This window comes from Gorilla gorilla, chromosome 19, assembly GCF_029281585.2.
Source record: "Gorilla gorilla gorilla isolate KB3781 chromosome 19, NHGRI_mGorGor1-v2.1_pri, whole genome shotgun sequence".
Lineage (NCBI taxonomy): Eukaryota > Metazoa > Chordata > Mammalia > Primates > Hominidae > Gorilla > Gorilla gorilla.
This window is the reverse complement of record NC_073243.2, coordinates 101,804,075-101,817,285: the sequence shown is the minus strand read 5'-3', so window position 1 is coordinate 101,817,285 and position 13,211 is coordinate 101,804,075. Positions and strand designations below refer to the sequence as shown.

The window sequence follows — 13,211 nt, the reverse complement described above, 5'->3', positions numbered from 1 at the left end:
CAATTAGAACCTCCAGGGGAAACCTGCTTAGATGACACCCTGGGCCCCAATGAAGGCTTTGGCTCATAGCTCCCTCTCTCTCTCGTTCTCCACCTTCTGGTTGAGCCCATGTGTCCTGAATGGCTCCCCCTTTTTGCTGGCCCTGCGAAGCGTGCTGCCCTCTGTTCTCTGGATCTGTAAGCAATAAACTGCTTCTGTCATTTCTTGGGTTCTGATGAGTTGCCTTCTCTACCCCATCCTAACTTCTTTCCTGGTCAGGGCTCTCCGGGAGAGTGGCTGTCTCAGTAGGAATAAACTGGACACAGGTCAGATGACAGCCACAAGGGCATGTGCCAGGATAAACAAGCTTCCTGCGAGAGGGACACCTGGCCACAGGTTGGACACTCAGGAATCAGGTCGTCTGCCAGGACAAAGAAGGATCCCATGAAAGGCACGTGGGAAACACCCACGACCACATCCCCAGGATCCCCGTCAGGGCAGGGCTAGAGTTTACAGCCACTCTCTCCTGAGAAGGATGTCAAGACAAAATTAGGAAAAAAACTACAACATCAAGTCACTTGCCCAAAGTCACATGGACGCACCCCGTAGGTGCAGGTGCAGAGTTTCTAACCGGCTCTCCCCTTTACGCCACCATCAGAAACACAGGAGATATTTCTGAGGTAGCCTCAGGCCCTGGGACCCAAAAATGCCAGTGCTGGAAATCCACTGCTTAGGAGACAACAGCTGGGTGACAACTCTAGCCCACCGTTCTCTGCTATCTTTTTAAAAAAGCTGCAAATTCAAACATTCAAAAAATTAGTTTATTAGCTTAATATAATTAGGTCAATGGAATCCTGTTTTGATCTCAATACTTCCCATATTGCAATATATAAATGTGACAAATTCAGCTGTTTTGTGGCATAGATAAGTGTCTAAGCCGGGCAGTTAGTCTACCCCAATTTATAGTTCATGTTCTTCATGGCTTTGCAGCATTTGTCACTTTCTATGATGTGTTCAAAGACCAGAAAAGGCCACACTTGACCTGTCAGCTGGTCCTTGAACAGCTGTAGGTTTTTTTTCTGAGACAGAGTCTCCCTCTGTTGCCCAGGCTGGAGTGCAGTAGCGCAATCTCGACTCACTGCAACCTCTGCCTCCGGGTTCAAGTGATTCTCCTCCTCAGAATCCTGAGTAGCTGGGATTACAGGCACATGCCACCATGCCCGGCTGATTTTTGTATTTTCAGTAGAGATGGGGTTTCACCATGTTGGCCAGGCTGGTCTTGAACTCCTGACCTCGAGTGATCCACCCACCTTGGCCTCCCAAAGTGCTGGGATTACAGGCGTGAGCCACCGCACCCGGCCTGTAGGTTTTAACTAATAATTAGGGTATTACTCTATCATTCTCTATCATTCAAATTCTCCAGGTACTGACCTGGTTTTTATTTTATTTATTTATTTATTTACTTATTTATTTTTGAGACAGGGTCTCACTCTGTTGCCCAGGCTGGAGTACAGTAGTGGCACAATCTTGGCTCACTGCAGTCTCCACCTCCTGGGTTCTATTGATTCTTGTGCCTCAGCCTCCCAAGTAGCTGGGACTACAGGCGTGCACCACCACACCAGGCTAATTTTTGTATTTTTTGTAGAGATGGGGTCTCGCCATGTTGGCCAGGCTGGTCTCAAACTCCGGACCTCAGGTGATCCACCCACTTTGGCCTCCCAAAGGGCTGGAATTACAGGCATGAGGCACTACACCTGGTCAGACCTTGTTTTTAAATTATGATTCGATGTACATGTCAAAAATTAAATTATTTCATGCATTACGTCCTACTGAATTTGTGTTTCAAATGAAATAATCAATTTTAGGGTTCCTACACTTATTTTATAAAAGTGAAAATTAAATCAAATGATCTAACTATTTCCAAGCAAATTTTGGGATGAAAGCTATTCTAGGAAGGCTTGCCCTTGATTCTTGCTACATGTACTTGTTCAGCCACTCAATTAAATTCCTTCTCGCCTCGTCAATGTAGGGCTTGTCTGCAGGTGAGCAATCTTCTCTCTTCCGATGCACGAACCCATGAGTCTGCCCAGAAAATGTTTTAATTTGATATTCAACTTTGCAGTGTTCTTTCAACTTCTGAGTCAGCAAAGATACCTGGTGTGCAAAAGATTTCATGATTTTAACCCTTTAGTGATACTTTCCATTCTCCAAATCTTTAGTGAGTGTTCATAACAGAAATTTAACATCAATGCTTTAAATTAGAAACAAGTTCCACAGTTACACTGAATTCTTTCCCACTATTTTTTTTCTTTTTAGACAGGGTCTCACTCTGTTGCCCAGGTTGGAGTTCAGTGGCGCCATCTCGGCTCACTGCAACCTCTGCCTCCCATGTTCAAGTGATTCTCCTGCCTCAGCCTCCGGAGAAGCCGGGATGACAGGCACCCGCCACCATGCCCAGCTAATTTTTGTATTTTTAGTAGAGACAGGGTTTCACCATGTTGACCAGGCTAGTCTCAAACTCCTGACCTCAAGTGATCTGCCTGCCTCTGCCTCCCAACGTGTTGGGATTACAGGCGTGAGCCACGGCGCCCGGCCTCTACTGCTAATTTTATAACTAACACAGTTCTTATGTCTGGCAAAGGAGAGATTTCAGGGCAATGGAAAAATGATACATCTATTATTTGAAATCATTTGCATTAATATATTAGTTACTAATATTATAACAATAATTTCTAAATGACTGCTTTTTTTTCTTAAGAGTCAGGGTCTCACTCTGTCACCCAGGCTGGAGTGGAGTGGCACAATCGTGGCTCACTGCAGCCTCCAACTCCTGTGCTCAAGCAATCTTCCTGCCTCAGGCTCCCAAATAGCTGGGACTACAGATGTATGCCACCATCCCAGCTAATTTTTTTATATTTTTGTGGAGAAGGGATCTAGCTAGACTGCCTAGCCTGGTCTCAAACTCTCAGCCTCAATCAATCCTCCCACCTCAGCCTCCTGAGTTTCTGGAATTACAGGCATGAGCCACCACGCCCAGCTAAATGACTGCTTTTGAACCATACTTTTCTTCTGCTTTTTCCTTATCAACTGACTTTGTTTAATAAATCCTTGTCTTTAAGGTCACAGACTTTATTGTAATTTGTGGGTTAGCAAAGAGGTGGGGCAAGAGGTCCTGTTTCTCCACCAGGTAACCAGGCCATGCTGAGAATACTTCCCTCAGACATTTCCTTAAGCGTGTTTTGGGAAGGTTATACTTCCACAGTGGAATTATATAAGTGGAATTGAATAAAACCCATCTTTAAAATGTTAATGTTGGAAACATTTGGAGCAACAAATGCATCCTTCAAGACTTCCCACTCCCCACAGAATGTCAAATCGTGCTATTAAATATATAAATGAGGCCAGGCGTGGTGGCTCATGCCCATAATCCCAGCACTTTGGGAGGCCAAGGCAGGCAGATCACCTGAAGTCAGGAGTTCAAGACCAGCCTGGTCAACATGGTGAAACCCCGTCTCTACTAAAATACAAAAATTAGCCGGGTGTGGTGGTGGGCGCCTGTAGTCCCAGATACTCGGGAGGCTGAGGCACAAGAATGGCTTGAACCTGGGAGGTGGAGGTTGCAGTGAGCCGAGATCGCGCCACTGCATTCCAGCCTGGGCGACAGAGCGAGACTCCATCTCAAATAAATAAATATGAAGAGAAAAGATGCCAACTTACGTCCTTCAGTGGAATCACAACATCATTTTCAGCAAAAATGAACAAGGTGGGGTTCTTTAAATTGTAAATGTCTTCAGAATCCTTGACGATGCCTGAAAAGCAAGCACAGAGGCATGATGTCTGATCCCCACACTCATGCCACATGATCCCCACACCCATGCCACATGATCCCCACACTCATGCCACAGAAAACTGCAACATTTGGGTTTGATTTTTCAAAGTAAAATCTCTGCTTTGCGGACTTTATTTTCTTTTTTAGCCATTCCACAGAAGTGGCCCCACTTGTAAGATCAGCGTAAAAGAAGGCCGGGCGCGGTGGCTCACGCCTGTAATCCCAGCACTTCGAGAGGCTGAGGCAGGTGGATGGCTTGGGCTCAGGAGTTTGAGAGCAGCCTGGGTAATATCGCAAAACCCTGTCTCTACAAAAAATACAAACATAAGCCGGGTGTGGTGGTGCGTGCCTGTAGTCTCAGCTACTTGGGGGGACTAAGGTGGGCGGATTGCTTGAGCCTGGAAAGTTGAGGCTGCAGTGAGCCATGTTTGTGCCACTGCACTCCAGCTTGGGCAACAAAGTGAGACCCTGTCAAAACAAAACAAACAAAAAACCCAAAGCCTGGGCGCAGTGACTCAAGCCTGTAATCCCAGCACTTTGGGAGGTCGAGGAGGGCGGATCATGAGGTCGGGAGTCCGAGACTAGCCTGGCCAACATGGTGAAACCCTGTCTCTACTAAAAATACAAAAATTAGCCAGGTGTGGTGGCAAATGCCTGTAATCTCAGCTACTCGGGAGGCTGAGGCAGGAGAACTGCTTGAACCCGGGAGGTGGAGGTTGCAGTGAGCCAAGATCATGCCATTGCACTCCAGCTCCGGGCGACAGAGCAAGACTCCGTCTCAGAAAAAAAAAAAAAAAAAAAAGAGGATTATAAGAGTACAAGAGAAATTTATTTAGTCAGATCTTCCTACTCTCTACCTCCCCACTTTATGGACTGGGAATCAGGCCATTAAATAATTGAATGAGACCTCGTCCGCTGCTTAGTATGGAAAGATGAGGAGCAGCCTGAGGAATGTCCCGCTGGGATGTACCTTCATTTACAAAGAGGATCAATGTCAAACCTTCGCTTGAGAAGTTTCTCAGGTCTACACAAGTCCCACGGGTTCTGGCTTGAATGCACTGAGTAGTTTTGTTTGTAAGAGGAGCTGTCTTTTGAGTGGGTATTTACACTCGCACCAGACCATGAGTGTGGAAGTGTGGAAGTGTGAAACTGCCGGGGCCTAGCAGGTCAGTCTATAAAAATCAGTTTTTGGCCAGGCGAGGTGGCTCACACCTGTAATCCCAGCACTTTGGGAGGCCAAGGCGGGTGGATCACTTGAGGTCAGGAGTTCGAGACCAGCCTGGCCACCCACGCAAAACCTTGTCTCTACTAAAAATACAAAATTAGCTGGGTGTGGTAGCCCCAGCTACTCAGGAGGCGGAGACAGGAGAATTGCTTGGACCCAGGAGGTGGAGGTTCAGTGAGCCAAGATCGTGCCACTGCACTCCAGCCTGGGTGACAGAACAAGATGCTGTCTCAAAAAATAATAACAATAGTTTTCATCTTTCATCTCAGCATTCATTCGAGATTAATTCTGAAATTAGAAGCATGCTCTGCCTGACCCAGGTTGTCTGAAAACAACCTGTGGGTGTGTCCACTTCTATGCAAAAATAAGTAAGTAAAAGATTTGCAGCAAGTTACCATTTTAAGATAAGAAGATGTAAATAACATAACTTTTTTCCACTTCCTGCTGGCAGCAGAAGAGCTAAGTAACAGAGAGAGCCTCCTTCACCTGTAACTCCTCTTCAGGAGGCAGGGAGCCACGGGAAAGGTGGCCACGCTCCCTTCCCCACTCTAGCAAAGCTACTTCATGTGGATGGGCCTCTTTTGATATCCCTGGGCCTGAGCCCGGCCACGCTCTGCAGCTCACGCACTGCACAACAGCGGCCAGAAGGTGGCGCCGGGGAGGCATCCACTCCCGACCGCCTTTTGCTAAATCGCGCAAAAGCATGGTCTAGACAAAGCATCTCTCAGCTCCATTGTTCCCAGAGGCAGCTGGCCACTGCTTTTTAAGTTTATGTCCTTCTGTGTTGTCCTAAGTCAATATTTAAAGGCGTTTTTAACTCTAAAAGTAGTTGAAAATACCACAGTGAGGAACCATTAACCCAAGAAGGAATCATTAGTATAACTTTATGATCCACTTCAGATGGTCCCAGGCCTAACGATGGTTCCACTTTCATTTTTTGACTTTACAATGGTGCACAAGCGACACTCATTCAGTAGAAACTGTTCCCCAAGTACCCAGACAACCATTCTGTTTTTCACTTTCAGTAGAGAATTCAATAAACTGCATGAGACATTCAAGACTTTATTATAAAATAGGCCTTGCGTTAGATGATTTTGCCCAACTGTAGCCTGATGCAGGTGTTTCGGGTCGGCCAGGTGAGGCTATGATGTTTGGTAGGTGAGATGGATTAAATGCATTTTCGACTTCAGATATTTTCCATTTATGATGGGTTTATCAAGACTTAGCCCCATTGTAAGTAGAGGAGCATCTGCATTATTTTTAAAGGCTATATTTCCTATGTGTCTTTTTTGTTTTCGTTTATCTATTGGTCTGAATGCTTCTATATCATGAATTTAGCAAGCAGTTTCTATATACAGATATAATGTTATTTCATTGCTGTGGTAACTTTGGTTTGTTTTGGCCAAAAATGTATAAATGGCTATTTAGATTTTAGAGTGTGTTTTCCTTGGCTTTCTTTCCTTTTTTTAATTTTATTTTATTTTATTTTAAGAGACAAGGTCTCACTCCCTGTCATCCAGGTTGGAGTGCAGTGGTGCATTCATAGCTCACTGCAGCCTCAAACTTCTGGGCTCAAGTGATTCTCCTGCCTCAGCGTCCTGAGACGCTGGGACCACAGGCACGTGCCAGTACACCCAAGTAATTTTTTTCTTTTTCTTTTGACAGAGTCTCACTCTGTTGCCTGGGTTGGAGTGCAGTGGCACGATCTTGGTTCACAGCAACCTCCACCTCCCGGGTTCAAGCAATTCTCCAGCCTCACCCTCCTGAATATCTGGGACTACAGGCGCCCGCCACCACGCCCAGCTAATTTTTGTATTTTTAGTAGAGACGGGGTTTCACCATATTGGCCAGGCTGGTCTCGAACTCTTGACCTCATGAGCCACCCACCTCGGCCTCCCAAAGTGCTGGGATTATAGGCGTGAGCCACCACGCCCAGCCTTAAAATTTTTTATAGAGACAAGGTCTCTCTATGTTGCTTAGGCTGGTCTCGAACTCCTGGGCTCAAGCCATCTGCCCATCTTGGACTCCCAAAGTGCTAGGATTACAGGCGTGAGTCATCGCATCTGGCTGCCTTTGCTTTCTTTCTTAGTGTGTGTGCATGTTTGTGTACAGTTAGAGCAATTTGTATCTTGGAAAAATCAGTCCTTTCTTTCTTTCTCTTTTTCTTTTTTTTTTTTTTTTTTTTTTGAGACAGGGTCTTGCTCTGTCGCCCAGGCTGGAGTGCAGCGGCATGATCATGGCTCACTGCAGCCTTGACCTTCTTGGGCTCAAGTGATTTTCCCAGCTCAGCCTCCTGAGTAGCTAGGACTACAGGTGCACGTGACCACGCCCAGCTAATTTTTGTATTTTTTGTAGAGACAGGATTTTGCCATGTTGTCCAGGCTGGTCTTGAACTCCTGAGCTCAAGTGATCTGCCTGCCTAAGCCTCCCAAAGTGTTGGGATTACAGGCATTAGCCACCACCAGAAAAATATTTTCATAGATGTTGCTCATAAAAATCTTGTGTGATATTGATCATCATTACATTAAAAAAAAGCTATCCCCTTCATCCTAGGTGAAGAAATGGAGAGTTTAGATTAGGTGGCTTTCCCAAAGTCACACCACTGGGACCCAGACCTCTTGACCCTGGTGACATCCTCTGGTTAACTGCATGACAAACCTCCACCTCTATTTTCAGATTCTTAAAGCCCATTTCCATAAGATGGGCAGTCTTCACATTATTGGGGGTTGTGTTACACTGGATGGGGAGGCTTGTGATTGCTGTCACTCTTCCACCCCTCCCTTCTGCATGGATTAAAAATGCACAAGGCAGATTTACCATAGACGGACACCCCTGCCCTGAATTCTGAGTATTTCATCATCAAATGATGGACAGCAGTTCCACCCCAGCAGAATCCCACGATGCCAATTTTCTGGGCATGACACTGTTGTTTCAGATACTTCAAGATAGCACTGATCTCTCTAGAACAGAAAGAAAAAATATTCAAGAATCAGGCTTATTTTGTGAACCCCTCAAAGAGCTGTGCTGATGATAACAGGGCTGTATCATCAGCAACTGTTTTTGAAGTTGCCAAGGATTCTTCTTTTGGGAGCTCCATCCTTACTACCTCTGGCCCAACTGATGCATCATCCCAGCACATCTTCCTGCCAAGCCCAGCCCTCCTCCAACTGCCTGACAGCTGCAGGCAAGCTGGGCTCTTCCCAAAACGTAGATCCAACTGCCTCACTCCCAGCTGAGAGCTGAGCAGTCTTCCACAGCCTCGGGATGAAGGCCACAGCCCACAGCACGGTTCGTAAGATCCGAGTCCATGATCTGCTCCCTGCAGAGTGCCCCAGTCTCCTCTGTCCCCTGAGTCTCCCAGGAGAAGAGTCTCCTCTCTCCTCTCTCCCATGAGCAGCCATAACTACGGGCAGACGCCCAGACACTCTCTGACTTCACACGTTCACTCTCTCCCCAAAACTCCCCACTATGCATTGCTTGTCTCCTCCCCCTGCCACCCAGTGAAGCCAAATTTGGAAAGCCATCAGGACTATTTCAGCCATGAGGGGACCAAGAATAGTGGCCCTCGTCTGGCAAATGATTCATGTGCAAACTGATTGTTTGGAACTCAGAACACATTTTCAACTAGAAGCAATGTACCAAAGTGGAGGTGGGCTGCACACGTATGTTTATTGCAGCACAATTGCAAAGATATGCAACCGAAGCGCCCATTGACCAATGAGTGGATAAAGAAAACGTGGCCTATATACACCATAGACTATACTCAGCCATAAGAAAGAACAAAATAATATCTTTTGCAGCAACTTGGATGGAGCTGGAGGTCATTTCTCTAAGGGAAGTAACTCAGGAATGGAAAACCAAATACTGTATGTTCTCACTTATAAGTGGGAGCTAAGCTATGAGTAGGTTCACAGAGGCACATAGAGTGATATAATGGACTATGGAGACTCAGAAGGGGGAGGGTGGGAGGGGGTGAGGGCTAAAAAACTATATATTAGGTAAATTGTACACTTCTTGGTGACAGATGCACTAAAATCTCTATTTTCATAGATGGTGCTCATAAAAATATTGTTTGATATTGATCATCATCACATAAAGAATGCTATCCCAGCTGGGTGCAGTGGCTCACGCCTATAGTGAGACCCCATCTCTATTTTATTTTAAAATTTTTAATTAATTAATTTTTTTTTTTTTTTTTGAGATGGAGTCTCGCTCTGTCCCCCAGGCTGGAGTGCAGTGGTGCCATCTTGGCTCACTGCAATCTCCGTCTCCCAGGTTCAAGCAATTCTCATGCCTCAGCCTCCCAAGTAGCTGGGACTACAGGCGTGCGTCATGACACCCAGCTAAGTTTTTGGTTTGTTTGTTTGTTTTTTGTATTTTTAGTAGAGGCAGGTTTCACCATGTTGGCCAGGCTGGTCTCAAACTCCTGATCTCAAGTGATCAGCCAGCCTCAGCCTGCCAAAGTGCTGGGATTACGGGTGTGAGCCACCATGCCCGGCCTAAAAATTTTAATTACAAAAAAAATCCCAGCACTTGAGACCAGCCTGGCCAACATGGTGAAACCCCGTCTCTACTAAAAATACAAAAATTAGCTGGGCTGGTGGCAGGCGCCTGTAATCCCAGCTACTCGGGAGGCTGAGGCAGGAGAATTGCTTGAGCCTGGGAAGCACAGGTTGCAATGAGCCGAGATCATGCCACTGCTCTCCAGCCTGGGCTCCAACAGAGCAAAAACAAAAAAAAATTTTTTCTCCTTTGTGCCATGGGAAGGATTCCATTGGCCATGGAGAAGTCCTACCCCAAGGTAAGGAGTAGTGTCTGAAAGGTGAAGCCCACCCAGCTCTCACCTCCCTGGGCCACGCCGCGCACATGGCCACGTCTACGGATAACTCACCTATCGATCTTCTGGGCATTTCTTGTTTTCAGCCACTCAGGGAAGATAGACCAGTCGCCAGAGGGGTCCCAAGGCTCTTGCCCTACAAAGAAGTCTGGAACAATGGTTCTGCAAAATATGGACACGAATTGATCTTAGTTTCAGAGTTGCTTGACTCAGTATTTTGCTTGCATTTATTTAAAAACTTGCTACGTTGGCGATTCTGGCTCAGAGAAAAGGAAAAGTAGTGGGTGTGAAGGCCAACTTTGATCGCAGCAAAGCAGCCACCTGGCACAGGGCCAAGCCATCTTAGGTTTCACAACCGCAGGTGCACAGCGTCTGGCAGCCTGCTGGTAACCCAGCCCTGGCAATGAGGCTATCCACAGGGCACACTCCCATGGGATAGGCTGGCATGGGATGTGGGGGCACCTGGGGGAGTGGGCCTGATGCGGGTGGCTTTGAGGGCCCCTCCTGCCCCTCTCAGCCAGCCTGGGGGGGACTCCTGGCCTTTCACATGAGCCTCAAGCCAGAGGGCACACCTGGCTAACTTGTCCAGTCACTATGACCAGGCAATGTTCCCAGCCTCCACCAAGACGCCGACGAAGCACAGTTTCCTATCCAGAGGGTATGTTCTAAGACGGGCAGCAGAGCGCAAACAAGCCTGGCCCCAGTCCAGGTCGCTCTTCCATGCAAGTCAACCCAGAGGGATAGAGCCAACCGCTGGGGTTGAGTCCTGTTTCCCAAAATAGAATTGCCACCTGGTTGGAGGAACAGGGCTCCTCCTATAGGGGTAGAAGAACACTGAAACTGGAGTGAGAAAATCCAAGTTCGAGGCTCGGTGCACCCCATGCTGCTGTGTGGCCTTCACAAGTCATGTCACCGCTTCTAGCCTCATTTTCTCATCTGACAGATGAACAGCACACTTGCACTGCCTAACCCCAGAGGATCCTCTCGAGGGCAAAAAAAGTTGTATACCTGTGAAAGGGCTTTGTAAAATAGGGGTCTTTCCTTATCTTTTATGTCCTGACCCCTGCTAAAGGACCCTCCGTGAAACAACAGAAACAGCAATGCCATTTGATCGGCTGCTTGGGCCAGTGATCTGGGGCAGCCGCAAAGCGCTCTCTTTATGGCCTGGTTTCCTAATCTGCAAAATGAGAGCAATAACAGCTCCTCCCTCAAGGGGCTGCCAGGAGGACTAAGGGCAATGAGCCCAGTCATGTCCTTAGCACTGCGTCTAGCTGAGCAACTGAAACTAGCTATTTATTTACTTATTTATTTTTACTGGGCTTGCCCCTAGAAAGTTAAGTCCCCTCATATGGGGACGTGAAAAAGGAAAACTTCAAGGAAGTTCTTTTCATTTAGCACCGACTCTGCATCCCACCAGGGTGGGCATGATTCCTTTAAGCCAGTTTCTCTTCCTAGAAAAACAAGGTAGGCTCATCCTCGGGTTTCCAGCTTCTCTTACTGTGAAAACAAAGGAAATCCAGCCGTGCACCAACCTCAGGGCTTGCTGGGTTGATGCTTTCCGACGCTGGAGAGGAAGGAAGGTTCTGGCCCTCCTCTGCGCTTTACACCGGGGCAAATAAGAAGCAATCAGGTATCAGCCTTGGCCAAAGGTGGCCACGGCCACTTGGCCAGACAAAAAGGTAAACTTGGGGAGGGGAGCAAGGTCTCACTGTGCCACTTCTGAACCCCAGTCTAATTCAGAGGGGGCCACGACCGTACGTGTATGGACCAGGAGAAGCCTTGGACACCCTGCCGTCCAAATGGGCCGTGAAATCTGACACGAGGCTGAGCTGCTTGAAGGGCCAAGTCACGGGTCCATTTGACAGAAGGTGAGGTTGGCCTCAGATGTCCAGTGCCTGCGTCTGGCTGAGGCCCCACACGGGAAAAGAATTCTCAATGTCCAGCAAGTCTAAAGGCCAGGTACTCCCAGGAGGACAGGAAACCCAGGGATGGGGTTAGGAGCACCAGGTGGGTGTTTAATTTCCCAAGACGTTTCCCATCTATCTTCACGGCAGTGAGATAAGGAAGTTTCTAATGTACAGTAGATACTGTATAGTCAGACCGCTGTGGTTTTATTTTTTAAAGGGAACAAAATAAACCACTGAAATTTATATGAATTTAAACAAAGAAACACAACTTTATACATACGTGTATCCATTTCCTGAGATCATGTCAGCTATATATCTGGTATTGGGCAACTGCCAGCCAAATATATCTTGAATGACAATCACAGCTTTGCCTGCATCAACGGGGGATTTGGTGACATAAGCCTTGATGTGCTCGACTTGAACTTCACGGCCTAGCCCTCCATACTCAAGTCTGTGGCCAATGTCACACGGACAAGGATAAGCTTCGTTAGCCATTGCAGAGATTTAAGTCGGGCTATGGAGAGAGAAACATGCGTTATATTCTGAATGCTGCAAATCTAAAGGCTATAAATGGTAAGTAAACCTCAAATCAAGATTATAGAAAAAAATTCATTTTAGCCAAATCTATAGTATTATGTAAGAAACCAATGGTAACTTCTGGTTCTGGCAACACTGCAGAGTAAGGCTATAAACACTAGAAATGCCAAATTGAATAACAACAAAACAACAAAAAATAGCGATGAAAGAACTCATAGGGAAAAGGGACTCTTCAGGGGGCAGGATTGGAGAGGAAACAGAAAGCCAGAGTGAGGGTGACACCCACAGATGCTGACGGGGCCCAGTGATGCTGGGGGACGGGGCCCAACTCAGGAGCACACCCTAACAGTCGGGTGCTTAGGATTTTGTGTCGACGTGTAGAAACAGCCATCGAAGCACATGAGACGGGAATTTGTAAGAGACCCACGCCTGCAATGTCGAGCCCCAAAGGTTCATGTCTCAGGGAAGGGGGCCAAAGCAAAAGGAGAAGAGCTCCATCCGCCAGGCTCAGGGGTGTGCGAAGAAACCAATCTCCGTCTAGATTCTGAGTGGAAGGGAAAAAAGAAAGCAATCCTCGGCCAGGCGTGCTGGCTCATGCCTGTAATCCCAGCACTTTGGGAGGCCGAGGCGGGCGGATCACGAGGTCAGGAGATCGAGACCATCCTGGCTAACACGGTGAAACCCCGTCTCTACTAAAAAACAAAAAATTAGCTGGGCGTGGTGGCGGGCGCCTGTAGTCCCAGCTACTCGGGAGGCTGAGGCAGAAGAATGGCGGGAACCCGGGAGGCGGAGCTTGCAGTGAGCCGAGATCCCGCCACTGCACTCCAGCCTGGGCGACAGAGCGAGACGCCATCTCAAAAAAAAAAAAGAAAGAAAGAAAGAAAAAGAAAAGAAAAG

General features: G+C 47.2%; 1 protein-coding gene across 2 annotated transcripts in view; it reads right to left on the bottom strand.

The window, feature by feature from the left end:
* Window positions 1–782: 782 nt before the first annotated feature.
* CMBL (carboxymethylenebutenolidase homolog) overlaps window positions 783–13,211 on the bottom strand; it is a 28,853-nt gene continuing 16,424 nt past the window's right edge. For both annotated transcript variants that reach the window (XM_004059047.5, XM_019013230.3), the window contains exons 2-6: window positions 12,058–12,291; window positions 9,925–10,032; window positions 7,851–7,993; window positions 3,697–3,788; window positions 783–2,133 (exon numbers count right to left, since the gene is read on the bottom strand). In XM_004059047.5, coding sequence (XP_004059095.1) covers window positions 1,954–2,133; window positions 3,697–3,788; window positions 7,851–7,993; window positions 9,925–10,032; window positions 12,058–12,272 — 738 coding nt within the window. In that variant the 5' untranslated portion in view covers window positions 12,273–12,291 and the 3' untranslated portion in view covers window positions 783–1,953. The remainder of the gene's footprint in view (window positions 2,134–3,696; window positions 3,789–7,850; window positions 7,994–9,924; window positions 10,033–12,057; window positions 12,292–13,211) is intronic.